A 22,139-nucleotide genomic window follows, 5' to 3' on the forward strand; every position below is an offset into this window, starting at 1 on the left:
TTGGGAAGATCCCTGGAGGAGGGCATGGCAACTCACTCCAGTATTCTTGTCAGGAGAATCCCCATAGACAGAGGAGCCTGGGGAGTTAAATCGTCCATGGGGTCGCAAAGAGTCGGACATGACTGAGACTAAGCTCAGCTCAGCAGAACAAACCAGATATCCTACTTGCAGCGTAAGTAAAAACAGAGATTAAAAACTACAGCCTATTTAGGAATCCAAAAATAAGTTCACTACAGGTGACTCTCTGGAAGGGAAAAGTTGAGAAGTGTGAGTAGATTGTGAGAGAAACGTCTCTCTCAACTCTTACACCCCCGCCCCCCATGTGTCGTATATTTGATATAAGGAAAAGAGCGTTTTAGGCTTGTCAAAGACTTAGATTCTAGTTCTGACTGCCTATTGTGACCTTTGGTAAGCCACTGAACAGTATGTATGTGAGAGTTCTGAACTGCTTGGGTTAATTCTTCGTGGGTCTGCCATTTGCTAGCTCTGTAATTTTGTGTTGCTATTCAAACTTTCTAGAATATAGCAGGGGCTCAGTAAGTGTTAGCCAACTGTTACCCACTCGGGCACAAAGCTTCCAGCACCCGCCCTTTCCCTTTTCTCTTTCTCTTCCGCTCTCTCCTTCTTCCTCCCATTCTAAAGGGCTCCCTTACTCCCTCTGCGGGCCGACCGCCACAGTACCAAGCCTTCTGGTTGCTATGGGTACCGAGGTAACGCGGTAACCAAGGAGACCAAGGCGGAAGCTCTGGGCTGCTGGCTGCGGCTTGCTAGAGTGACGCCGACGTCTGGGGGCTCCAGGTGGGTCGGCTGGTTGCGGTGGCGGCGGGCGGTGGGCTTCGCAGTCGGCTTAGCGGGCAGCGCGCTGGGTGTGGGTGGTGCAGGAGCGGGTGGGACAGCAGGAAAGGAGACTGGACTCCGGGGGAAGCTGGGGGTGCAGGTCCAGCAGGTGTTAGTTGAACACCTGCCGTGTGTCTTACACTGGGCCAGGCACGCGGGCTGCAGGAAGTGGCTTGACTTCCGGAGTTGAGCGTCTTTTCTCCAAACAAAAGACTTTACAGGCAATGATGCTATTGGATTCATGAACGAGGGTGAACCCCAGATAGTGAAACGTGGGGCTTCTTCACATCACTTGTACCCTTTCTATAACGCAGACTTTTGGAAAGAAGTCTTTGAATCTTGAAAAATTTGGTGCCCTGACAAATCATTTTCACGCCCCTTTTGTAACCTTCCTTCTTCCCAGGCAGCCACATGCAGGCACTTCATTCTTAGAAGTCAACTCTTCCCAAGTAAAGATCTTGGTGAGGGGTGCCAGATTCCTGAGAAATCTGAAGCTGTGGAAGTTTTTTCTTCCTCGTCAGCGTTAGAGGAGCTCAGATAAATATTTCACTTACGTGTGTTTATATATGGAGGTAGCAAGACGTTAAAAAAGTACAAAGTTAGCTACCCAGGATTAGAACTATGCTAACTGTATGTTTATGGAAGATGAAACACATACACACACACACACACACACACACACACACACACACACACCCCCCTACCTCTACTTCCCTCTAGCACCTTGCCTAGAGTCTGCTAGAGGTCTGTCCTGACCTCCCATAGTATTGCCAGTTGTGTCACAAATTAATTATTTGAAAGAATCTCAGTCCTTTGTTTATTTCCTTCAAATCACTAATACTTCCCACAATTACTTGCTTTTAAATTTTTTCCTACCTCCATCAGAGTGTAAGTTTAATGAGGGTTAGTACTATCCTTGCCTGGTTCACTTTGTTCCTCAGTGCTTTACCTGGTATATGACACATGGAAAAAAGAAAACAAAATGGGTGTATTTGGTTTAATTTTTTTTTCCGTTGGGTAGATTGTTCATTGAATTTAAAGCAGTGGGAAAAAATTAAATACTAAAAACTAGCACATTATTGGAGAAGGCGATGGCACTCCACTCCAGTACTCTTGCCTGGAAATCCAATGGATGGAGGAGCCTGGTGGGCTGCAGTCCATGGGGTCGCTAGGAGTTGGACACGACTGAGCGACTTCATTTTCACTTTTCACTTTCACGCATTGGAGAAGGAAATGGCAACCCATTCCAGTGTTCTTGCCTGGAGAATCCCAGGGACAGGGGAGCCTGGTGGGCTGCCGTCTATGGGGTCGAACAGAGTCGGACACGACTGAAGAGACTTAGCAGCAGCAGCAGCAGCAGCACGTTATTACTGATAGTACACTGTGTGTGGGCACTGTACTAATTGCTGGGGATTCAAAATTCAATGGTAGGTCTGCCTTCAAATATTTGGGATACTTGGGGAAATAACCTTTATATAAGCAAAGCAGAAAATAAATAAATAAAAACACATGACAGCATATAGTAGCAAATGAGTATAATACACATTATTACACATGTTCTTACAGGAGAGAATCTCATTTCTAATGGAAGAAACCTTCATGATAGAGGTGGCCTTTGAACTGGGCACTGACAAAATAAAAGTTGGTGAGCTGAGAAAGTGGAAAATAAGGCATAAGGCTTAGGAAGATTGGAATGCATAATGCAGGATCTTAACTACTAAGCAGAGTAGCTAGGTATTTTTCCCCTGTGTTTAGGGGGAACCATTTAGAGACTAAATACATGGGAGCAATTTGTTATGCACTAGGGTTTCAGTGGTGTCTAAATAAATTGCTGTAAAATTTAGAAAATAGTTTTGGTCAAACAGTTCTTTTTATGACAGGTTAAGTGTACAACAGTGGGAAAAATCTGAATGATATAGATTAGTTATTTTAAGTTGTAGATTTTAAATCCAAAGAGGATCTAACAGGACTGAGAATAAAATCATAATTTCTGGTTTGTCACCAATCTTTGATGGGTGCCTTAATTTTTCCAGGCCTGAAAGATGTTCACAAGAGAACACCTTGGATAACAGTGGCATGTATGAGAACGGATGGGAGAAATAGACTATCAATATATAAAAGGACTTAAGTTTCTAAAAGGTATGGTTTATAAATTTAGAACTTATTATATGTAATCACATAAAGTTTTAGTTGATATAGAGGTAATAGTAATTATATATTACTTTATTATTATGCCTTTCAAATGACTTTTTAAGCTCCAGAAGAGTTTAAGTCTGACCCAGAGGCTCATTATGTTAAAAATAGACTTGAAGTCAGAGCAGCTATGAATAAAGCAGAGTCTTGCTGCTCCCCTCACTTACTTCTCAAGGTAGTTTCTAAGACTACCCCTTTCCCTGAACCCTGAACTCTCTGAAGCCCTTTAGGAGCTCACAGCTTTATAGCCATGAATCAAAGACCTTTTGTTTGATATTCTGCAAATTAGGGACGAGGAGGCCCACAGCATCTTACAATGGATAAACAAAGAGGCTCAGACCCCTCTCACACAAAGGTCCCTTGAGTGTAAACTTGGTATCTTTTAATATTATCATTTTTATTTTATTGAAAAAAATATATTAAAATGTAGTTCATTTACAGTGTTGTGTTGATTTTCAGGTATACAGCAAAATAATTCAGATATATATATATATATATGCTGTTTTTTAGATTCTTTCCATTATAGGTTATTACAAGATATTGAGTATAGTTCTCTGTGCTATGCAGTAGGTCCTTGTTGGTCATCTATTTTGTATATAGTAGTCTGTATATTTTATCCTTTCTCCTACCCTTTCCCTTTTGGTAACCATAAGTTTGTTTTCTATGTCTGTGGGTCTCTTTCTGTTTTGTAAGTAAGTTCATTTGTATCATTTTTTTAGATTCCACATATAAGTGATATCATATGATATTTGTCTTTATTTTCCCCTGGTGGTTCAGACAGTAAAAATTCTGCCTGCAAAGCAAGAGATCCAGGTTCGTTCCCTGGGTCAGGAAGATTACCCCGGAGAAGGGAATTGCTACCCACTCCAGTATTCTTGCCTGAAGAATTCTATGGATGGAGGAGCCTGGTGGGCTACAGTCCATGGGGTCGCAAAGAGTTACACACTACTGAGCAACTAACACTTTTAGTACTTCACTTAGTATTATAACCTCTAGGTCCATTTCATTCATTTTTTATGGGTAGTAACATCCCATTGTCATTTTCACAGGACTACTTTTCAGTTTTAGTTAGAAATTATTTTAAAAGGGTATCTTACCCCTTGATGTAAAGCTGAACTTTTTCAGTTTTTTGTAAATGAACCTGCACATAGAAGGTAAAAAGTGGGTGACTTAGGTACCATTTAGTGCTGTGAGGGAGTGCTTAATTATCTTAATTGGCTGAAATATTGAATGCAGCCATGATATTAATCCCTGGTTTACTTTCAGGGCCTATGGTAGGAGAAAATGACATGTGCTTATTTTGTAGGCCACTCACAAGCACAAGATATTATGCTATGGATCATATGTTTATAGTCCTTTCTTTAGCTTTTAAAAAAGATGTTAATTTTAAAATATTATATATAGCATAATATTATATTTTAATATTAAAATATATTGCATATGTAATACATATGCATTTAAAGTAAGGATCATATCAGACAGATAAAATATTACCTTTTTTATTAATTTAAGCAGTTTTAATTAAATTCATTTTCATTTAACATTTCTTGCTTGGGTCTTTAATTTCTTAGTACAATGGTAAACATTTTAATCTATTCAAAATAGCTTGCTTATTAGACCCCTTTAGTATGTGTTAATGGAGAAGGCGATGGCACCCCACTCTAGTACTCTTGCCTGGAAAATCCCACGGATGGAGGAGCCTGGTGGGCTGCAGTCTACCGGGTCACTAAGAGTTGGACACGACTGAGCGACTTCACTTTCACGCATTGGAGAAGGAAATGGCAACCCACTCCAGTGTTCTTGCCTGGAGAATCCCAGGGACGGGGGAGCCTGGTGGGCTGCCATCTATGGAGTCACACAGAGTCTGACATGACTGAAGCGACTTAGCAGCAGCAGTATGTGCTAAAGCAAGGAAAAATCCTTATTTATTGACTTTTAAATCTTCAAGTCTAAGATTATCTGGATGGTTAGAAGAATCAACTAACCTTAGAAAAGATAAGTTTTCCATTACATGAAAACAGTGGTTTCCCAAATAGCGCATTCTGCCAATGGTGTGATGGTAAATTGTCTTTGCCTAGGGCAACTTTTGAATACTTTGAATTTCCATTAGTAAATTTCTTGTTTCCATTTTGTGATGGCAGGCCTCGATCTTTGGATTGCTTTCCCAAAGTGGGAACTTATGAAAAAGGATGATTTAGAACATCATAGGCTGGGGGGTTCCCTTTTCTCCACACCCTCTCCAGAATACATTGTTTGTAGATGATTTTGATGATGGCCATTCTGACTGGTGTGAGGTGATACCTTCACCGTTATAGCTTTGATTTACATTTCTCTAATAATGAGCATTATTAATCATCTTTTCATGTGTTTATTGGCCATCTGTCTATTGGTGAGAATGTCAACTGATGCAGTCATTATGGAAAACAGTATGGAGATTCCATAAAAAACTAGGAATAAATCTACCATATGACCCAGGAATTCCTCTACTGGGCATATACCCTGAGAAAACCACAATTCTAAAAGACACATGTACCCCAGTGTTCATTGGAGCAATATTTACAATAGTCAGCACATAGAAGCAACCTAGATGTTCATGAGAGATGAATGGATAAAGAAGTTATGATGCTTTTATACAATGGAGTGTTAGCCATAAAAAGGAAAGAGTTTGAGTCAGTTGTAATGAGGTAGATGAGCCTAGAGCCTCTTATACAGAGTGAAGTTAGAAAAACAAGTATCATATGATAACACATATATATGGAAGCTAGAAACATGGTACTGATGAACCTAGCAGAGAACAGACTTGTGGACACAACAGAGAAGGTGAGGGTGGGATGAACTAAGAAAGTAGTATTGAGATACATACACTGTCATGTGTAAAATAGTGGGAAGTTGCTAAATAACACAGGGAGCCCAGCCTGGTGCTCTGTGATGACCTAGAGGGGTAGAATGGGGAGAGGCTCAGGAGGCTCAGGAGGGAAGGGACATATACATATAATTATGACAAATTTGCATTGTTAGATGACCCAAATCAACGCAACACTGTTAATTGACTTTTCACCAATTAAAGAATAAAATGAGAAACAAAAACAAACAAAATACATGAGCCATTCTGGGTCATATTGTGTATTTGTATCCGGGGGAGAACAAAGTTGAGGACAGAAAAATGATGCAGTCTAGTAAATCAGGGAATGAGAAAACTTTCCAAGCAACTACTGAACTTTTGCTATTCAGTTATAAGAAAAAAAAAAAATCAAAGGACGTATGGAATTATGAGGTTTGCATAATAGTTTATCTGTATTTCCCTGGTTCCATTAGGAGACTAAAGTTTTGTGCTTTGGTAGTCTTCCTACTCGTGTTGTTATATCCTTATTGTCCAAAGAAAGGTGACTAATTCTCTGTTGGTTTTAGGAAAGGAAATAGGCAGAACAGCATGACTCACAATTATAATTTTCCTTTTTTCTTCATGCAAGAAAATTGACTCATGTGTGTGACTTGATAAAACCTTTAATTGAGAAGAAGCCTTACTAATTGCATTCAGTGAAGCAAAATGCCCACTGAATAAGACTATTTATTGGTTAAGTAACATTATCAGCAGAGCTGTAAATCTGAATTATCTCACCCTAATGAAATTTACAGATTTTTCTTTCATTCATTTCAGTCTTCATGTATCCATTCAGCTTTATGCATAATGTACATACACATATAAAATTGTATTGTATGTATCAATGCATAAATGAAACTAAGTCAATTTAAGTTATTGTAATTAATCAGACATATTAATTTGGGGCATTCTTTTTTTTTTTAATGATAATGATAATGATTACATTATGGAACTTTTCATGGAAAACTTACAGTAGACTGAGGATCTGGCAGTTGGGTTTCTGATAAAAATCAAAAAGGGATACATAGACTATGTTACTCTATGTTCTAGAATTTTTTAAAAGGTATCTTTTGTAGCCTCTGTTTGATAGAAATGAGACGAAAAGTTTTACCTACAAAGAAAGGATAGGAGCAAACCAAATTTGGTTTTTCATTCCTGTGATTTCTTTAGTTCTCTTTGACACTGATTTCAGCTTTGAAAGACAGGACTGGGTGGTGGAGAAATGAGTCTGAGTTTGATGTCTCTCCTAGTACTTTCTCCTTTCAAAATGTCCCACGGTGTTGTCTTTATTTGTGTGATTTTTCCCTTTGATTGTGAGTTCTTTGAGGGAAGAAGCCATGTCTTATTTACCATTGTGACTTCAGGACTCGCAATATGCATCAGAAAGGAGCAGCTGAATAACTGTTGATTGAAGGCACAAATAAACCTAGTCTTATTATATAGCCATTATGTTACTTACAATGTAAAATTATTTTGTATAATTCCGTTTTGGAATTCTCTTCAAAGAATAAATTCCTTCAGAATTTTTCCAAAGTAGTAAAAATCTATCCTTCCAGGCTTGATTTGATTTCTGGAAGCAAGTAACTTGAAACTAGATTTGAGTGAACAGAACAGTTGCTCCTGCTGGACAGTATAATTTTTAGTTTTGAATGAAGAATAGCAAAGTAGATTTGTGTGTTTGTGGACTCAGCAGACAGTCTCAGAAGAGACATTCCAAAAATGTTTTATCAGTGGTTGCATCATTGAAATTATAAAATAATCCCCCAGAGATTTGATTCATTCGATTGTGTGGACAATAGATTTACACTTAATTATTCCTATTTTGTTATACTTGATAGTGTATTTACTCAGGGTTGGGAAGATCCCCTGGAGAAGGGAAAGGCTACCCACTCCAGTATTCTGGCTTGGGAAATTCCATGGACTGTATAGTCCATGGGGTCACAAAGAGTCGGACGTGACTGAGCGACTTTCACTTCACTCATTCTGATGTCGTCTCTCCTGAGTCTTTGAGCAAAGCTTCCAGATTTATTTCCTCTTCTTCCTTATAAAATTTTCATACTGAATTAAGTAAGTCAGACAAAGAAATATCGTATAACATCCTTTATACGTGGAATCTAAAAAGAAATGATACAAATGAACTTACGAAATGGAAAGAGACCTACAGACTTGCAGAACTAACTTATGGTTTCAGGGTTGGGGAACAGATGGGAGAAAGGGATAGTTGGGGAGTTTGAGATGGATATATACACACTGCTGTGTTTAAAATGGATAACCAACAAGGATCTACTGTATAGCACATGGAGCTCTGTTCAATGTTGTGTGGTGGCCTGGATGGGATGGGAGTTTGGGGGAGAATGGTTACACGTATATATGTGGCTAGGTCCCTTCGCTGTTCACCTGAGGGTGTCACAACATTGTTTGTTAATCAGCTATTGAAGAAAGTGAAGGAAGTGAAGTCGCTCAGTCGTGTCCGACTCTTTGCGACCTCATGGACTGTAGCCTGCCAGGCTTCTACATCCATGGGATTCTCCAGGCAAGAATACTGGAGTGGGTTGCCATTTCCTTCTCCAGGGGATCTTCCCGACCCAGGGATTGAACCCAGGTCTCCCGCCTTGGGCGCAGATGCTTTACTTCAGTACAAAATAGAAAGTTAAAAAAAAAAAGTTTTGTAAGGAACTCTCATTAGCTACATTCTGTATTCTGCTTTCCAAATGCTTTTTAGGCACTTAAGTCACCCATACTGGGCCTCAGCCTACATTTCCAAATTTACACCTTCTTTCCCCTCTCCATTCAAGAGCTGCTTTCCCCCCCCGCAGTGAGGAAAGTTCATCCAGTCCACATGTTCATATATTAGCCTTCTTTCACATTAAAGCTCCAGGTTAAACGCTAGCTAGCTTGAATTCTCTTCTTTGGCTCCCTTCTTATATCTGTAAATTTTATAGCCTCTGTAATTCCTACCTTGTTTTATGGTGTTTATATATAGGTCTTTTGTGCCCTGTTTGACTCTACACTATGGGAGCCAGAAAGCAGATCTTCTCCTTGAGTCCTTCATATCTCTCAGTTTAGTGCTGTGCGTATAATAGAGCCTTAATAAATATTTGTAGGGGTTATGGCACATATATAAAATGATGGTATCAGATAGTTTGAGTCTTTATACTATGGACTCCATGATATTGCCTCTTATATTTAAAAGTGTCTGAACTTTGAAAGTTTTTATTCATATAAAAATCTAATAATTGTGCATATGCTGTGATTAGTTTCTCAGTTGTGCCCAACTCTTTTGCAACCCCATGGACTGCAGCCCGCCAGGTGCCTCTGTCCTTGGGGATTCTCCAGGCAAGAATACTGGAGTGGATTGCCATGCCCTCTTCCAGGGGATCTTCCCAACCCAGGGATCGAACCCAGGTCTCCCGCATTGTGGGCGGATTCTTTACCAACTGAGCCACCAGGGAAGCCCAATAGTTGTGCATGCGATTCAGTAATTCAGCGTTACAGACTAAATGATTCTAGAACCTCGAATAACTTGGATACTCAGGAAATAGGGTGTTCTGAATAACTTAATTTTCTGATTAACTTGAGTTAGGCAAAAAATCTTTTTTTGTTTCATTTCTTGTTGAAAAATTCTTTCTCAATATGCTAATTTCTGATGGTAGCAGAGTATTGTTACAGTTTTTTGATAAATGAGATTATTACACTGCCTTAGGGTAATTACTGCATACCTTAATTCTTATTTTACATTAACATATATATATATATATATATATATATATATATATATATAGTTTTTTTGAGCTTGAATTGTGTTTCTAAGGTTCTTTTCACTATATTTAGCTCTGGATTTTATTTTTGGCTGGGAACAAATATCTGATATATATTTTTGTAATCTTAATCATAGAAAGAGTCAGAATATGTGCTTTTTTGTTTTAATGATTTTATTCTTCACTTTCAGTTGAATGTTTCCACAGTCTTGTGCTATGTAATTTTTGGTAAAATTTTTGTTCCATCAGATATGTTATAGCTATAGCTATATTAGTATGTAGTTATTTGTATAACTTATATATAGCATATATAATAATTTCTTGTTGCTTAACCTTTGATTTGACCTCTTCTCTCAAAATTATTTCTGGTTTAAAATTTTTCCTGAATTATATGTAGTTTCAAATCTTTAATGTAATCATTTTACCTCTGAAGTAATTCTTTTGCCTTTGTTACTTTTTCAGAAGTTTTCACAAATCACAATAATTTTTAGGTAATACTAAGAAAATCATGAACACCAAAGATTTTGTGGTTCTTCCATGGGGAAAACCTGGAAATTCTGTAAAGCTAAAATATAAGTAAGTGCATATATGTTTATTACTTAAGTAGAAGAAGTTGCAAAAGTTTCTATGTATTATAATTTAAATACTTTTCATGTGAAGCTGTTAGAGTTGAAGTAAAATTTTGTGAATTCTCATCTCCATTTTCTTCACATTGCTGTATTTTTATAAGAGAATAGATTTGAAAGATTATAAATCTATCATGGTTTAAAATGAGACTAAAAATATTTATGGCACAAGAATCTATGCGAATTGGGACCATCAACTATTGAAGCAATTTAACAGAAAGTTACTAATTTTACTAACACTTATTCAAAATTATAAAAGAATCACCCTGAAGAACTGAAAGCAATTGAAATTGAGAGAGACTGTCAAGGTGAGAAACCTTTAAACGGGGAAAAGAAATCACTAACTAAGCTGAGTTCCCTGCACTCTACAGCAACTTCCCTCCCATTAGCTATTTTACACATGGTTCAGTTCAGTTCAGTTCAGTCGCTCAGTCGTGTCCGACTCTTTGCGACCCCATGAATCGCAGCGCGCCAGGCCTCCCTGTCTATCACCAACTCCTGGAGTTCACTCAAACTCATGTCCATCAAGTCAGTGATGCCATCCAGTCATCTCATCCTCTGTCATCCCCTTCTCCTCCTGCCCCCAATCCTTCCCAGCATCAGAGTCTTTTCCAATGAGTCAACTCTTCGCATGAGGTGGCCAAAGTAATGGAGTTTCAGCTTCAGCATCATTCCTTCCAAAGAACACCCAGGGCTGATCTCCTTCAGAATGGACTGGTTGGATCTCCTTGCAGTCCAAGAGACTCTCAAGAGTCTTCTCCAACACCACAGTTCAAAAGCATCAATTCTTTGGCGATCAGCCTTCTTCACAGTTCAACTCTCACATCCATACATGACCACAGGAAAAACCATAGCCTTGACTAGACGGACCTTTGTTGGTAAAGTAATGTCTCTGCTTTTTCATATGCTATCTAGGTTGGTCATAACTTTCCTTCCAAGGTGTAAGCGTCTTTTAATTTCATGGCTGCAGTCACCATCTGCAGTGATTTTGGAGCCCCCCAAAATAAAGTCTGACACTGTTTCCACTGTTTCCCCATCTATTTCCCATGAAGTGATGGGGCCAGATGCCATGATCTTTGTTTTCTGAATGTTGAGCTCTAAGCCAACTTTTTCACTCTCCTCTTTCACTTTCATCAAGAGGCTTTTTAGTTCCTCTTCACTTTCTGCCATAAGGGTGGTGTTATCTGCATATCTGAGGTTATTGATATTTTTCCCTGCAGTCTTGATTCCAGCTTGTGCTTCTTCCAGCCCAGCATTTCTCATGATGTACTCTGCATATAAGTTAAATAAGCAGGGTGACAATATACAGCCTTGATGTACTCCTTTTCCTATTTGGAACCAGTCTGCTGTTCCATGTCCAGTTCTAACTGTTGCCTCCTTACCTGCATATAGGTTTCTCAAGAGGCAGGTCAGGTAACGTAATGTATCTATTTCAGTGCTACTCTCTCAGTGAGTATGCCTATGGCTGATTCATGTTGATGTATGGCAGAAACCAACATAACATTGTAAAGCAATTATCCTCTCATTAAAAAGAAATAAATTTTAAAAAAATTATAAAAAAATATATCAATGACTACCCTTGCACTTTTCAATGTTAAAGGACATTACCTTGAGTCAGTTCTCCTAGGAAGGGTACCTTCTGTCCTAGATTGCCTGGAAGATGCATTCAGCCTGAACCAAGCAATTCTGGGTATTGTGGGAATTTCAGGACTTGTAGGGGTACCAAAACGTTCAATGTACTCTTTCCCTTTGAGGTCATCTAGAATCACTGGAAATTTCCAAGGCCTTTGTCTCAAATATTATTCAGAACCAGCCAGCATGGGCTAGGGGCAGAGTATTGATATTTTAATTTTAGTTTCTGAGTTCCTTGATCCAGATCAATAGTACTGTGGTTACTTAGTGTCTTCAGAACTTTCCTAACTGTCACTTCACCTTTGAGACATTGTGTGTAAAAGCGTTGTGTCAACTGGAAGATGTTGTATGGCATTATCATTATTAGGTTTATTAGCTTTTGGTAGGGAATGGAGCTATCTAATTGCTAGTATTGCCAATTTTCCTTTTTTCAATGCAAAAGAAATGGGCCGTGCATTTTGGTGATATGTTTTAAGTCTGTGTGTATTTACCTTTAAACATTCATTCAACGTTTGTTAAGTACACATATTCTACACACTGTGCTAAGGAATGATGGATACAAAAGAAAGAAGTCACAGTCTTTGCCCTCAGGTAGCTTGTGGAGGATGCGAATATATAAAATTGTATCTACAGAGTCATATGAAACATGGTGTGATATTAAAGCACAGGCAGTTATGAGAATATAGCCCAAACTGCTAGGGCAGAGGTGAGGAGGTCTTGTCTGAAAGATGCAGTTACTTGGGTGGTTACTGGGTGAAATGTGTGCAAAGGCACACAGACACGTAGTCTGGGGACTTTCAGGCATAGCCAGTTCGCTAAGATTTATAGAAAAGAATTGGAGAGAATTGCAAGTCACCTAGTTAATAAATTAATTTGTATGCCACACTAAGGAGTTTAGGATTTGTCTTGGAGATGAGGGGGAGTCACTGTTCCCTGGCCTGTATGTCTCCTTGATTCATCCATGATTCACAACCTATAGAAACTAGGCTTGGATCCCCCATTCTAAGGTCATTGCTCTGGAGTTTCTTTTCTTGCTCTTTCCTTGTTCCAAGTTTTTTTTATTTTTGTTTGTTTGTTTGACATTGTCTTCACAGGTGTCTTAATATTGTCTGACATGTTAGAGTTCTCCAACTCCTGTCTCTGTTTCCCAGCCTCCACACAGTTTTAGTGCGTTGTTTCTGCCTCTCAGATTTGCTGTGTTGACATGGTCTCTGTAGGATCAACTTCAGGGTCTGCCCTTCTGGGTCTGCTGTCTCCAGGAGGAATCTTCTATCTTGTTTCAGATCCACAGAAGCCCACAGAATCAATTTGACCACTTGGTCAGGAGGCTAGTTCCTTTTTTACCACAGTGAGATTTTCCAAAACATTAAGATTTTGTAAGCAAATAAGTGACACAGTCACATTTGTGCTTTTTGAACTCTTTCTCTGGAGGCCATGTGGAAAGTGTTGTAAGCCACTGAGACTTTGGGCCAATAATTCTGAACTGTGCCCACAGCCTACCCAAGAGTGACCTCATTCAGGAAACAGCTCCTAGGGTTAGCTCAGGTTTCTTCCTTTTCCCTTCCCTGATCGGTCTTTAGGTCCAGTTAATTCTGTTTCCTTATAGTTCTCGAATGTTGCCATTTTTGTCCCCACTGTCTCCATCTAGTCAGACCAGCACAATATTAATAGTCTCTTAACTGGCTTCCTTACTCAGCTTTGCACCCTCTAATTAATATTCCATGTGAAGAAGGCTGAGCCCCGAAGAATTGATGCTTTTGAACTGTGGTGTTGGAGAAGACTCTTGAGAGTCCCTTGGACTGCAAGGAGATCCAACCAGTCCATTCTGAAGGAGATCAGCCCTGGGATTTCTTTGGAAGGAATGATGCTGAAGCTGAAACTCCAGTACATTGGCCACCTCATGCGAAGAGTTGACTCGTTGGAGAAGACTCTGATGCTGGGAGGGATTGGGGGCAGGAGGAGAAGGGGTCGACAGAGGATGCGATGGCTGGATGGCATCACCGACTCGATGGACGTGAGTCTGAGTGAACTCCGGGAGTTGGTGATGGACAGGGAGGCCTGGTGTGCTGCAGTTCATGGGGTCGCAAAGAGATGGACACGACTGAGCAACTGAACTGAACTGAACTGAACTTTCCATTTATCTCCCTGGACTTGGGGTCATATCTTTGACTCACTTGCTCTTTGGTGACTGATGGCTACCTCTGAATTATTTCCCTTTCTTATCGTCTTTATTTTTATTTTGGCTCCTTGCCATAGCACACATACCCAAGTGGCCCACATCGCTTAATGATAGTAAAGCACCAATGAAATAATGAAAAGATTTAAACTCATGACAGATAATGAAAGCTAGAGAACTAGGTTGCTTTACTTCTACAAAACAGAGAGAGTGAGTGACTAATGCTGACAAGAGAACAGAGTTGTAAGACAAAGGAAATCAAGCTGTCAAAAGCTTGATGAGACTCAGACATTATTACAGAATCTTCTGTACAGGAATCTGTTAGGGGGCTCTGCTCTATCCTCAGAAAGTTTTCTTTTTGTTGCTTTCCTTTGTGGAAACAATCAGTGGTGCTTGCCTCAGTTTCCATTTATCCCTTTGATGGCTCCTCAACCAAAACTCTTAACAGGCGCTTTTTTCCTAATAGGCCTCAAGCAAACTCTTCTCTCTTTCTTTCTTTCGTATTGTACATGCATGGCATAAAGGTAGAAATTTATTGAAGTTTTCCAAGATGATTTATTTAGCAAAAATATGTATTCTGCCTATACAGAATAGTTATTTTAAACACTGTGATTCAAACTACTTGAATCCTTTGAAGGCAGTATGAAAATTAGAAAATGATTTTTAGTTTATTTTCTATTTGTGTGTCATGGATATTTGTGCATATATAAAGACATAGCTCATGCATAAAGTGAATATAATTTGAAACTTCTAGCAATGTTTTATGAAAAACAAAAGTCCAAGATTTGAAGTTGTACCTTGCTTGAGGAGAATATTAATTGATGGCAAATGCTAGCTTTAAAAACTGTATTTCAAAGACAAAAAAGGAAGTAGTTAAAATATGCTATCACATATTTATTAGTCCTAATTTTAATTAAATTTTTTATTAAGGACAAATAGGACTATAAAATTATTTTGCCTTTTTTCTTTTTTTGGAAGGGTTTGTTTGTTTACCTCAAATGAAATTTTACATTTAAATCATCTGCACTTAAATCTTGTTCAGAAATGCTCAAGAACTGAGAATGGAGAAAGTACAACTAGAGTTGGAGAACCAAGAGATGGAAAAAAAACTACAAGAGTTCCAATTAACAAGGAACAAAGAAAAGGAAGAACGAGGGTAGGTGACACTTTAAAAGAATTTTAGAGAAATAAACTGATCTCCTCATTATAAGCTGAGGTCCTTATGTCAAGAACTGTTTTATGTTTATGTCAAGAACTTCCAGTTCTTCCCTGGTGACTCAGACAGTAAAGAATCTACCTGTAATGCAGGAAAGCCGGTTTCGATCCCTGGGTCAGGAAGATCCCCTGGAGAAGGGAATGGCAACCGACTCCAATATTCTTGCCTGGAGAATTCCATGGAGAGGAGCCTGGCAAGCTACAGTCCCTGGGGCAGCAAAGAGTCAAACATGACTGAGCAACTAACACGTTCACATCTAATAAGCAGAGCATTGGCTTTTTTTTTTTTAAGAAAAACTATTTTTATATTGGAGAGCATTGGTTTAATCAAAGATGTTTCAATGAGGTACATCATCCCAGGTGACAAAGTTTATTGTGTGTCTTGGTGTTCTTATCCTAATGATCCAATGGCCAGTTCTCTCTTTTTTATTGTTGTTTTGGGGGTTTTGTTTTCTCTTGTCTTTTTATTGTTTTGTAAACTTCACTGCTTTGGACTTAGTTTGGGCTGCTCAGCGGACTATGAATATATCTGTGAAATGGAGTTCCTGAAATTAGCCCCCAGGAGTGGTTTCCATTAGTGGAGGAACCTTTTCTAGGTGTTTTCAAAAATGTTCTAAGGCTTGACTGGGTTTTCAGAATACTAAAATGCTTTTCTAAGGTCACATAGATAGTAAATGTCGTAGTCCGAATGAGAACCTGCCACTCACTGGTCAGGAAGATGAAAGTTCGGTTTTCCAGTCTTGGTTTTATTATTTATTAACTCTGTGATCTTGAGCAACTTTTTTTCTCATTATTGTTTAAAATGGGACTTGAGGTCCCTGCTCTGTTGACTTCAGAGGATTTTGTGAGGCTCAAATGAAAGTGCTTTGAAACTATAAAATGAAACCTTTTGCCTTCTTAGCAATCTCTGTTACCTTTCACTGTGGGAACTAATTTGAAGTCTTAATAAGGCATTCATCACGTAGTCGATCTGCTGAATTTGGGTCATATTGCTTTGTTTCGTTTTTCTCTTTACATTTGTGAACACTTAGCTTTTAAAACTACATGGCAATCTGTAAAATTTCTTATAAATCAGTAAAACTATCTTTAGTCATTGTAAATGTCTTTAAAAATGAAATTCTTCATCTGTGTTTGGACATTTCACTTTTATTCATTTCTTTTCAAATCTTCCAAGTATAGTAGAGTTATATATTAGAATTACTGAGGCTATTGTGGCATTATTGATATTTCATTTTCATTTTGTGGTGGTCTGTTATATGTTAACAACTGAATTTCCATTTCCTGAAACAGGGAAAATATATTTGTTTTCATTAAAAGGAGAAATGTATTTAGTAATTACATTTTGTCTTCCGTTGATATATATTGAAGGTCAAGTGGATACCATTGGAAATCTGGACAAGTAGGCAAATTGGGTAATCAATCATACACAATGTCACAAAATAAAGGAAATGTTATTAAGGTAAGAGAACACTATTTGAGTCTCAAGCAGTTTGCTAAGAATATATAAATTATTTTTTAAGATCTTGCTTTCCCTTCCATACTTAAGAACCTACAATTCTTATTTTTAAAAGCTTTACATATTATTGGATTTTGATTAAATTTTATGGGTTAATATGCAACTTTCACTGTTCAGATATGTTTTTGGTTTTCATCTGCACATTGAATTTTAAAAATTCACCTTCAGTTGAATTTTTCTAAATTCAGTTTCTCCTTTCAGTTCGGTTCTGGTTTTCAAGTATGGGAAGCAGAACAACATAGTTCTGTATTAAAGTGAAAGTGAGGTTATTTGATATAACAAATGACAGACTTTTTCTGCCTTTTTATTGTATCACATTTATTTAATATGTTCATGTTCTGCTTGAATAATAAATATTCTTAAGTTGTTGATTCCATGTGTGAAGATACCCGAGGGAAAACTGCTTTAAAATTTCCCAGCTATAGAATTTCTTTATCTTTACTATGTATTGTAAAATATACCATTATATTTAAGGTTAAAAGAATAGGAGTATCCTTATGTAATGAAAACTGTTTTGCTTCTCTATTCTTTAGTACAAGATCCGTGACTTTGTAAGTTTTAACTTATATAGCTTTTTCCTTTTTATATACCTATCATTAAACTTTCATTGGACCAGTTGGCATCTACAAATATCTTATTTGGCACTTCTAGCCTTTTTGGCTTTGAAAAAGCTTTTTATTCTTTACTGTCTTTCTCTTACTGAGATATGTGACTTTAATTTTTGAGTTAAAAGTTTTATAATCCACTTTGCATTTTTCATTATCTTTCTGAGACATTGTTCCAGGCTTTAGATGTTGTTGTAAATATATTAAAAGTGCTGACTCTTTGTGATTATTGATTTATTTATTCAATAGCATTTATAAGTTCCTTCTTTGTCTCATAGTGAATTGTCCTTGTTCTCAAGGAGATCCTTATGTAATGTAGAAGACAAGGCACATATGAAAATATCTACAGGAAAAGTCACTATGTAATTTTTGCCATTTAGTGTATGAATCCTTTGTGCTTGGGAAATAATAGTTTACCTCTAAAATATGTGAGAGTGTGCTAGATATATTTGTTAGGAAAATTGATGAATAAGTCATAATGCCAGTTCCCATAAACCTCATAATTGAGTAGGAGGGTGAAAGCCTGGGGTAGGGTGGGGAGGCACAGAAGGTGGGAGATAAAGGAAGATTGGACAGGATGGGAGGAGGACTGAAAACCAGACTCTGAGTCTTGACTTTTTTCACTGGGTGAATGGAATTCCCTAAGAGTTTTGAAGGCAAGTTTAAGGTAATGATGTGTACTGGCTGATCTTCTCAACATCCAGTGCATTTGGAGTTTGTAAGTAGAGTAGAGAGCAAGTGATATTCACATTCTTTTGATCATGTACCATATCAATAAAGAATTCATTTTGAGAATGAACTTGCTATCCACAATTTTTTATTTGCTTATAGATATAATCTATTTATATGCATACTAATTTACTAATATGTCATGTGCATTGTAAAACAAAATATGGACATTAATCAGGGATGATATAAATATGAAGAGATGTTTCTTTTTCTCTCTTTGGTCTTCTCCTGAGCTCCCTCAGGCATGCATGTATGCTACTTTTACCACTGGTACAGAGACAGAGAGACTACTTACAAGACTATTAAAAGGTCCGATGAGAAGAGTTTGAATTAGAATGTAGCAAAAGAAATATAAAGGAAACATGGAACCAAACACAGTGAGAAAGGAAAGGAGAAGTAAAATATATAAGTGATATTCCAGAATGAATTGCCTAGGAGATAGAATAAATGATGGAGCTGGAGAAAAATTTCTGGTGTTTACATTTAGGCTTCTTCCTTCCTTCCCCCTTTTTCTTTTCCCAGACCTATTGAGGTCTGGTTGGCTAATAAAATTATATTTAAAGAGTACAACATGATGGTTTAATATACATATACATTGTGAATGGATTTCCCCCACTGAGTTAATTAACATATCCACATTTGCTTTAGTTTTTATAAGAACATTTAAGTTCTACTTGTAACAAATTTCAAAGACTTAGAGTTTTGTTTATACTCTAATGTGCTGGCTGAAGCTGAGAGAGTAAATGTGCCACCTAAGAATTTATAAAAAAGGAGAAGGGTGTGAAGGATAAAGGGCAGGTATGAAGGATAAAGCTCAGAAAATATGGAGGCAAATAAAACTTTAATATTTGCTCACTACCTGTTTTTTACCAACCAACAGTGCTTATCCTGTTTTATCTCTTTGAGTGCTTATATCACTCTTCAGAGACAGTTGCTCTTTTTTACAGTTCCACAGATGAAGTAATTTAACACCAAAAGTTGAATAACTTGCTCATGTCAAAGGTCAGGGCCAAGATTTGGAATGCAGGTTTTCAGGTGGCTAGTTTGGCATCCCACTCCAGTACTCTTGCCTGGAAAATCCCACGGACAGAGGAGCCTGGTAGGCTGCAGTCCATGGGGTCACTAGGAGTCAGACACGACTGAGCGACTTCACTTTGACTTTCCACTTTCATGCATTGGAGGAGGAAATGGCAACTCACTCCAGTGTTCTTGCCTGGAGAATCCCATGGACAGAGGAGCCTGGTGGGCTGCCATCTATGGGATCGCACAGAGTCAGACATGACTGAAGTGACTTAGCAGCAGCAGCAGTTCTAAGATAATTTGCCAGTCCTCTAGCGAAAGGAGCCTGAGAAGAGAAAGAATGGGAGAAATAGAGTCAAAGTAATGTAATGTAATTTCATAGGAGATAAAAGTCAAAGAGAACATCTTTAGAAAAAAATGGAGAAGTCAGCTTTGACTGATGTATTTGTAATGAAAAAAGTTGAATATAGTTTTATTCCAATGTTTTTCAGCTGGGGGCAATTTTGTCCCCCAGGAGACACTTGGCAATATCTGGACATATATTTTGCTATCACCACTGAGAGGGATATTTTTGGCTAATGGTGTGTAGTGGCTACAAGTCAGGAGTACTGCTGAACATTAGACAATGAGCTGGGCAGCCCTCATAACAGAGAATTATTTGGCCTAAAATAGTGGTACCAAGGTCACAGAATCCTGTGCTAGACAATATAGATTAAAATCCTGACTCATGTAATTAGTTCTGTGATTTTAGACAAAAATTTAACCTTTTTAGACAAAAATCTAACCTGTAACCTTTCTTGGTCTTATGTTACCATGTTTGTAAACATGTGTAACAGTACTTGCTGACTACTTCACAGAGTTTCAAGCAGTGCATGAGATAATATGTGTGAAACCAATGTAACATGAACTGAAAATCATGTTAAAATGGTTATTTACGGAGAATGAGAATTTTTAAAAACACTACATTTGATTTGATGGTTGGGTTGTCATCAGATGTAAGAATTTATTTCAAGTTGTTGAAAAAGAAAGACAGGTGGAAATGAGTAAAGGCTAAAGTTTCAGTGAACATGAGAGCAGAGGGCGACCTGTCAAGGGTTTAAGAGGCTCAAGGAAATACTTTATTATGTGGGAGACGATGGAGCCAGTTTGTAGCTGAGGGATACGTTGACTAGTGGAGGAAACACTGAAGATTAAATCAGAGAGGTGTCAGTTGCTTGGGGCTTTGAAGAGGTGGCTCCTTGAGGAGGGCTTGACCAAAGGAAAGAAGGCACATTTCCTTGAGACAGGAAAGATGGAAAACGGGTGATAGTAATGGTACATTTTTTAGAGGTTGCTTTTGACAGGCAGTTGGAGAAGGCAATGGCACCCCACTCCAGTACTCTTGCCTGGAAAATCCCATGGATGGAGGAGCCTGGTGGGCTACATTCCATGGGGTCACCAAGAGTCGGGCACGACTTCATTTTCACTTTCACTTTTCACTTTCATGCATTGGAGAGGGAAATGGCAACCCACTCCAGTGTTCTTGCCTGGACAATCCCAGGGACGGCAGAGCCTGGTGGGCTGCCGTCTATAGGGTCGCACAGGGTCGGACACGACTGAAACGACTTAGCTAGCAGCAGCAGCAGCAGCAGCAGTTTGACAGGCAGTGAGGCAGGAAGCTGCGGAAAAAGTCTTTTATAGGAAAACCTCAACCTTCTTAGTAAATTTGAAGGCAAGATCAACTGTTCATATTAAGGAAGGGAAATGGGGGTGAATTTGAGTTATTGGGAATGGAGAAGATCTGGAGTTGCCACTGTGGGAATTACGTTTGAGGTTTAGTAGCAAATGAGCAAATAGGTTGCTGAAGAGCCATAGGAGCCCAGTAGGCTTGTTCAGCCTGGATTTGTAGAGGACCCAGTAACTTAATGGGGCTGCCCTGGTGGCTAACATAGTAAAGAATCTGCCACCTGTGTGGGAGATCCAGGTTCAATCCCTGGGTCAGGAAGATCCCCTGGAGAAATGAATGGCAACCCACTCCAGTACTCTTGCCTAGAGAATTCCATGGACAGAGGAACCTGACAGGCTACAGTCTAAGGGGTCACAAAGAGTCGGATACAACTGAGCAACTGAAAGTGTCAGTTGCTATTATTTCATCACAGTGATAGGTAGTTATGGGATGTTTAAAAGGGAGGAGGTAAGGAGATTGTGGTTAGCGCTCAAAGAAAGTCTGGGATTTTGAAGGTGTGGCCATTCAGCTTGCTGCTTAGGTCCAAGGTTTGGTCATAATGGTCAGGGGGCTGAAGAGGCACTTTAAATATGCATAGCAGTCAGCGTGTAGGAGGGTTTTCAGCATCAGGATGTTAGGTGAACACAGACATTGAGTCTCCAAGACCATCACCTTAGAGAAGTGATGGAGAGAAATACTGAGCATACTGCTGAGGTTCAGGTGGAAGAGGATTCTGGGTACTGGTGAAGGCAGTGAGTGGATGGTGGGAACTTCAGTAGAGGCAACTTGGCTGAACGATGAGAGCAGAGCAGTGTTCTGGAAGCAGCACCGAGGAGCAAACAGGTAGAACATTTTCCTTCTTTCTGGGTGAGTGCAAGGGAATAGAAATGTAGCTAGTCCCTCTGGAGAGTCCTGTGGAGAAGGTTGTGTGTGAGAAAGGTGGGTCCAGTTACTGTGACCTGTTGGAAGAGATATGTTAAGGAAAGGTTTAAGGCATAATACAGTTAAATGACTGGTTAATAAGGGTTTCATGGAAGGGTGGGGCATCCTGGATGGAAGGAAAAGTAGTGGAGAATGGCAAAGGTTAAATAGCTAATTGAATTAAGAATGAGACTTTTGGAAAAAGTGGCTTGTAGAAGGCGCGAGGACCCAGCATGGCAGTTTTAGGACATTAGTGGCAGTTTGCAGGCATTTGTGAATGCTAGGGAGGCGGATGAAGACAGCATAGTCTGACCCCAATGGCCCA

At 38.7% G+C, this 22,139-nt stretch overlaps 1 protein-coding gene across 7 annotated transcripts in view; it reads left to right on the top strand.

The window, feature by feature from the left end:
• The first annotated feature begins 724 nt into the window (after positions 1–724).
• The window catches only part of ZBBX (zinc finger B-box domain containing), a 129,399-nt gene continuing 107,984 nt past the window's right edge, over positions 725–22,139 (top strand). For 4 of the 7 annotated variants that reach the window (XM_070373710.1, XM_070373725.1, XM_070373720.1 and 1 more), the window contains exons 1-5: positions 725–798; positions 2,871–2,976; positions 10,161–10,245; positions 15,146–15,259; positions 16,687–16,777. In XM_070373710.1, the coding sequence (XP_070229811.1) occupies positions 2,928–2,976; positions 10,161–10,245; positions 15,146–15,259; positions 16,687–16,777 (339 nt within the window). In that variant the 5' untranslated portion in view covers positions 725–798; positions 2,871–2,927. Of the gene's footprint in view, positions 799–2,870; positions 2,977–10,131; positions 10,246–15,081; positions 15,260–16,686; positions 16,778–22,139 lie in introns of those variants that run through there. The other 3 variants (XM_070373745.1, XM_070373734.1, XM_070373752.1) reach the window with 3 other exon arrangements.

The sequence above is a fragment of the Bos mutus genome, chromosome 1, assembly GCF_027580195.1.
Source record: "Bos mutus isolate GX-2022 chromosome 1, NWIPB_WYAK_1.1, whole genome shotgun sequence".
Lineage (NCBI taxonomy): Eukaryota > Metazoa > Chordata > Mammalia > Artiodactyla > Bovidae > Bos > Bos mutus.